The sequence below is a fragment of the Primulina eburnea genome, chromosome 1, assembly GCF_022965805.1.
Source record: "Primulina eburnea isolate SZY01 chromosome 1, ASM2296580v1, whole genome shotgun sequence".
In the NCBI taxonomy this organism is placed as follows: domain Eukaryota; kingdom Viridiplantae; phylum Streptophyta; class Magnoliopsida; order Lamiales; family Gesneriaceae; genus Primulina; species Primulina eburnea.
This window is the reverse complement of record NC_133101.1, coordinates 21,004,992-21,010,825: the sequence shown is the minus strand read 5'-3', so window position 1 is coordinate 21,010,825 and position 5,834 is coordinate 21,004,992. Positions and strand designations below refer to the sequence as shown.

General features: G+C 35.9%; 2 protein-coding genes across 2 annotated transcripts; one reads left to right on the top strand and one right to left on the bottom strand.

The window, feature by feature from the left end:
• Positions 1-451: 451 nt before the first annotated feature.
• On the top strand, positions 452-1,411 carry LOC140829111 (uncharacterized). Its single transcript, XM_073192114.1, has one exon. It carries the CDS (start codon positions 505-507, stop codon positions 1,285-1,287), a length of 783 nt encoding a protein of 260 aa, XP_073048215.1. The 5' UTR covers positions 452-504; the 3' UTR covers positions 1,288-1,411.
• A 67-nt stretch (positions 1,412-1,478) lies between these two features.
• Positions 1,479-4,584, bottom strand: LOC140829106 (uncharacterized). Its single transcript, XM_073192099.1, has 6 exons — positions 4,228-4,584; positions 3,735-3,856; positions 3,540-3,630; positions 3,169-3,298; positions 3,019-3,089; positions 1,479-2,129 (listed from the first exon to the last, which is right to left on the bottom strand). The coding sequence occupies exons 1-6, from the start codon at positions 4,515-4,517 to the stop codon at positions 1,667-1,669; spliced, it is 1,167 nt and encodes a 388-aa protein (XP_073048200.1). The 5' UTR covers positions 4,518-4,584; the 3' UTR covers positions 1,479-1,666.
• Between the last annotated feature and the right edge of the window lie 1,250 nt (positions 4,585-5,834).

Here is a 5,834-nt window from a genome sequence, read left to right as displayed (position 1 = left end):
ATCTAATTAAAAATTAATATGAAAGCATTACTTATTTTATTATATATAATAGCATATTATTAAATTATTTTACTATTACTATAAAAACACAACAACAAAAAAAACAGACCATTTTCGTTTTTAGCAAAATATTGGATTTTATTTTAGAATAAATATTGTATATATTTGAATGGAAGAAATAAATATTACACATATATATACATGGGGCAATGCCTACATGTGTAGGATGAAATAAATCCAAAATAACATAAGCCATATGAAATTACCATACAATTTGACACGTGTTAGTTTAAAAGGGTGGGCCGGGCCGGGCCATTCATCCACATTTGACTGACATCCTACTTTGTTTTAAATGGATTAATGCGCACGTGTTATTTAGACGAAAGAAAAATAGAAGGGCATAAACCAACTTCCTCCCCAAGAATAGGACATTTTCAACACCCACCTCCCCCACACTCCATCCAACTTTACCCACTTCTCCAAACCTGATTTAGCTTAAAAGAAATGGCGATTCCTGTGAAGATGAAGAAACCCAAAATGGCAAATTCTAAAAATAAAGATCCTCACCTCATCAGCATTAGTATAAATCCATGCAGAATAAGAGTCAAGTTTCCCAAAATTCTAGCCAAATCCAAGCACAAAGGAAGCCAAAGCAGTGAAAATTACAAGAATAGGGAAAATGGGCAGAAAATTCGAAAAGAATTACCAAAGGGGATTGGCACAATCATCTCCAGCGCTTGTGGCAGCAGAAATGCTAAAGAAATGTCGGTGTACACAAGTGATGATGAAGAAGAATCTACAGAAGAAAAAGAGACGGTGATTTTCGAAGAGGATGAGCTAGCATTGACAAACATTGATAAACAGGGGAGACGTGAGAATGATGATGAGAACCACAAGAAACAGATTCGTGAGGTCAGCGACCAGTCTCTACTTAAGTCCTCGAGCTTCACTAGGATCTTCAGAAAGAGCAACGGTTTCCATTTGAAGAAATGGAAAAAAGTTAGAGCGGACAATGATATGATAAATGGTACCAAACAAGCTGGTATTAAGGCCAGTTATGCACGGATTAGAAACCTCGAGATCGGGGGAAAAAGAACCATGATCCAAGGAGAAAAGCCGAAGGATGAAGAAGAGGAAGATGAAAGACAAATGGAGCTATGCAAGAAAAGAATACTGATGGGAGAAAAGTGCAGGCCATTAAATGTATCAGGTGCACTTCATTACGATGAAGCTGGAATTCTATTACCAGAAGATGTTATTCCAAATGAAAAAACATGGGACTGCTAGAAGATTCAGGGTTTTTAGAACATTGTCACCAAACCTGATGGTTGATACCATCAGGTTTTTCCAGGGTTGCACAAGATAAGATGTATTTGTTTTTCGTTATGGGCATATTTACAGTCAAGCTTGTTGTCTATTGTGTGCTTGCAAGAGAGTACAAAGTTTCTATAATCATACACGGAAGACACGAGGACAAATTCACCCAGTAATTGGTACTCGCAAGAGAGACCAGAACTTCATTTAATTCAGATCAAAATGTCAAAAGACAGAAAAATACAGCCGACACACAACATTTTTCAATACTACTGCCTGCACTATCCATACTATGATTCCCCCAATCCATACGAAAAGGAAGTAAACAACAGAAACTGAATAAAAAAAATTCTCACAGCTTGAGAGGCTTCAGTCCCAGGGATGCTCTAAGCCTGTTTTGTTCTGCAATCTCAGGATCAGGGTGGTCTGTTCCATCATCCTTCTTTGCCTTCTTTTCTTTCTTCTTTTTTGGTTCATCCCGAGCATCATCAGGCCCCTCTACTCGCCTTTTTGGACTGGAACTTCGATGCTTCTTGCGACGATCATCGCCATCACGATCCTTGCGATCTCTGCTTCTACTTCGGCTCCTTGAATAGCTTCTTCTCCCACGCTCCCTGTCTCGCCTCTCCCTCTCCCTGCCTTCCCTATCCCTTTCCCTGTCTCTCTCACGACCATAATCATCTTCGTCTCTTAAGCGATGTCGGTCCCTACCTCTTTCTCTATCCCTGTCTCTTTCTCTATCTCTATCGCGTCCCCTACCATAGTCTCTATCATACTCTCTGTCATAATCCCGATCTCTGGCATAATCTCTATCCCTGAAAGTTCACGCGGTTGATTAGCCCGAACTTCATGATACCATTCAATTCAATGATTTCTGGTAACCGAATCAAAACAATTAGAAGGCCTTCTTTTGGTTTGTTTGGGGCTAGGGGTAGTCAAGTTAACACTACTAATCACCCAAAATCAAGAAAACAGAAATTTCATCAAATGGATCAGATAAAACGTAAACAAAATTTTAGAACTATTAACACTGGTTAAAAGAAGAAATAAAAAAAAAGCGAATATTGTTCAAAAGAAAAAACTGCAGAAATTCAAGATTGTACGATCCATCATACTTCTCAGCTGCACACTGCCAGTGCAGAGAAACCTGGCAGGATCACAATATAATGATATAGGAAGCTGTATAAGCCATTTTTGGCTTGAAATGCCATGTTGGTTGAACATGTGAGTACATGTGATTGCTTGAGTTTGCTTTAAACACAGCTTCCAACTAACTTGTTGTTTTGATGGATAAGAGAAATTTTAAAAGTTGGGAAAATAACTCCTAGTCTCATACTCTCATACCATAATACAACAATAGAAAATATATTATGCATAACATTAATAACCATCACAATCAATGATATCATCGGATTCGGTGCCCCATAAAACAACAGAGTAAATTTACATTCAAGCACCAGAAGTGTATATGATCAATGACTATCCAGCAATCACTGAATAAATCGCCTGAATGTTAAAAAAAATTAAGTATTCCAAACAAGTTTCTAAAAATAAAATAGCATGTTCATCCATCACAAACCAAAACTATGTATGATCCTGCTGTGTATGGGCAGAAAGTGGCTTTGGCGTGTTGTACTATTAAACGACAAGAACGTCACAACTCAACTGGAGAAGACATAAAGAGGCCCATGGAGTAAGGCATACCTGTATCTATGGCTATCTCGTTTCCTATCTCGATCTCTGTCCCTAGTTGGACTTCGTGCGCTATAGTAATCCTGCAAGTAAATATAAGTTATCAAACAAGAAACCAGCAGGAAAGAAATCGAATTTCACCAAAATGGATGACTGCTGGACCTTGTCATGATCCCCAGAATCTATTCCATTTGCAAGCTGGTCGTCTTCATCCTTTTCTTCATCCTCCTCAAAATCATCTTCAAGAGCACTTCTTCGAGGTTCGAGAGTACCAATTGCTTCAAGTGTCAGTCTGAAAAAAGTAAAAATGAACAGTTATGAGTACCTAAAGCATCACAGCGTGACCATAACATACAGATATTAAATTGAGGGAAGGAAACCAAGGAGGAAGAGGAGAGAAAGATACTTGAGACAGACAATGCAAGTTAAAACAACTATCACAAAATCGGGACTTGCGGATGTTCAAAGAGAACACACGGTCTTGATAAGAATGTATGCCAAGGGTAAAAAATAGTACTTTATCTTCCAGATACCTTTTCTTGATCCGTGGCAATGCAATATCGCAAGAGTAATCTCTTGTCAGGAGTTCATCAATAAACTCATCAACATGTGTCAACGTGAATTCTGATACAAGTCAAGTAAGGTAGATATAAATTAGGATGACACAGAAAATTATGATCTATACAAAGACCATATTAAGAAAAAATAAAAAAGGTCAGAAACCTTACTTCCATCATTAAGCTTAAGCCTCAGTTTTCTGTAATCATTGTACAATGGTTCGAGGTAATGATACACGTCAACATCTGTCCCTGTGAGCCGCAAATAAAAGGCACCTAGCACACGAACATATCTGCAAGCAAAAACAAGTGATGCCGGAGTTTTATTCGAGACACCAAGAAAGAAAGAAATCTGACAACAAATGACATCAACATGTAATCTTCTTTTTGAACCTGAAATTGAGTAGTTTTTTTTTATAAATTCCGATTCTAAGAAACACGGACACCACAACCGTTTCATTAACAAAAGTTAATAGAATTTTATTTTCACGGAATCCTGCGAGCACAGGCAGATAATTGGTAATCGAACGACAGTAAAACAAAAAAAAATAGCTAACAATTAGCATAAGTTCGAAAGTTCAGTCACTTCCAATTCCATAAGCTCAATTGAATGAATCCCAACTCACTACTGTCACAGCCGAAATGCAGAAAAGTAGAAAAATACTTGTATTCGGGGTTTTTGATAAATTCAACGACGATTTCCTTGTCGGGCTGAATCTGGAGCATCTTCATGACAAGGCAGATGAAAGGGGTGGGCTTCCGGTTCCCTCCGTGCGTACCGCCGAGGTGGTCGAGCTCCATGGCCTTGTCGACCAGCGTCTCCGCCGTGAGGCCGAAGCATTGCTCCTTCCAGTAGGTGTTTTGATAAATCTTGGAACGCAAAATCTTCTCTACCAAGTTTTGAGGGTTCGTACCTCGTATGCTCTTGGCGAGAGGATCTGTTCGATTCGCCATTTGAGAAATTTCCCAAACCCTAAAACCTACGAATCAGAGATTATTTGCTTGCTTTATATTCGATTATCAATGGTTGTTCACATGTATTTATTTATCTCACATATTCTTATTATTATTTATTCCAATTCCAACTAAATAAAGTAGTGTATTTCCCTTTTGTTTTTTTTTAAATAAAAAAACTAACAGCTTTTCTATATATTTTTTTAAAAATTAGAGAATATATTATTATAATTGGTCCATTTATACAAACTTAAAATCTTGTTGTGAGATTATATACAAGTCATCGACAATAACTTTTTCTATTAAATATATATAATACATATAAAAAAAATATTTTATATAAATTTTCTTCAATTTATTTTATGAATTCTAAAAAAATTCAAAATGGGAATATAGATATCTATTTATTTTTTAAGAAACATACCTATATTTATTTAGTAGTTAAAATAAAATATAGAAATCAAAAAAAAAAAAGTTAAAATAAAATATAGCCTTAAGTAAATTAAAATAAAAGTACTCAATGGGGTTGAAGTTTCCTTTTGTATTTTCAAGTTGAACATGAATTTAAATAGTTTTATACTCGACTCGACTCGGCTCGACTCGACTCTGATCGTTCTTTGTAGTTGGATATCGTTGTTCTAAAATGGAGGTCTAATCTTAAAATAAGTGAGTTATCTCTGCAACATATTTGATAAAATGCTTGCACACAAAAATTGTATTACATTGCTTTTGATTTGAGGTATTGACTAAATTTGTGAGGCAAGTTGGAGCAAGATCTTTTTTTTTTCGAAATTGTATGTGTGACAAGATCTTACTTGTGAAATGAAGTGAGAGTAATACCACATAGGTAAGATCTCATGTATCCATGTGTTGAATGGAGTACACAAATTGGTTGCATTTAGTTAGTTTCCAAATACACCGAAGAAGATATCTCCTTATTCTTCTAGTGAAATCTTTTAGACGGAAGAAGTGAAGAGAAACATTGAAAAAATTGTCTTCGAAACTTCCATAAAAACATATTGTCTCTTTTAATTTCAGCAAACTACTCTTATTTATAATATTTGATTTACCGGTTCTGTTGATTATTCATCCTCATTGAACTATGTCATTGTATCTATTGGAATGGTTTTCGCACTTAATACTACTTTACTGGTTCAATTGATTGATCAAGATTAAGAAAAATACTCTTGATTTCTAACACAACTAAAAGTCAAGAAAATATTGGATTAACCGAGAATAGTTTATTCACTCGCCCTCTAAACTGTTGCACCGATCTTAACATATTAATTTATCTATTTTTACACAATCAGTTCTACA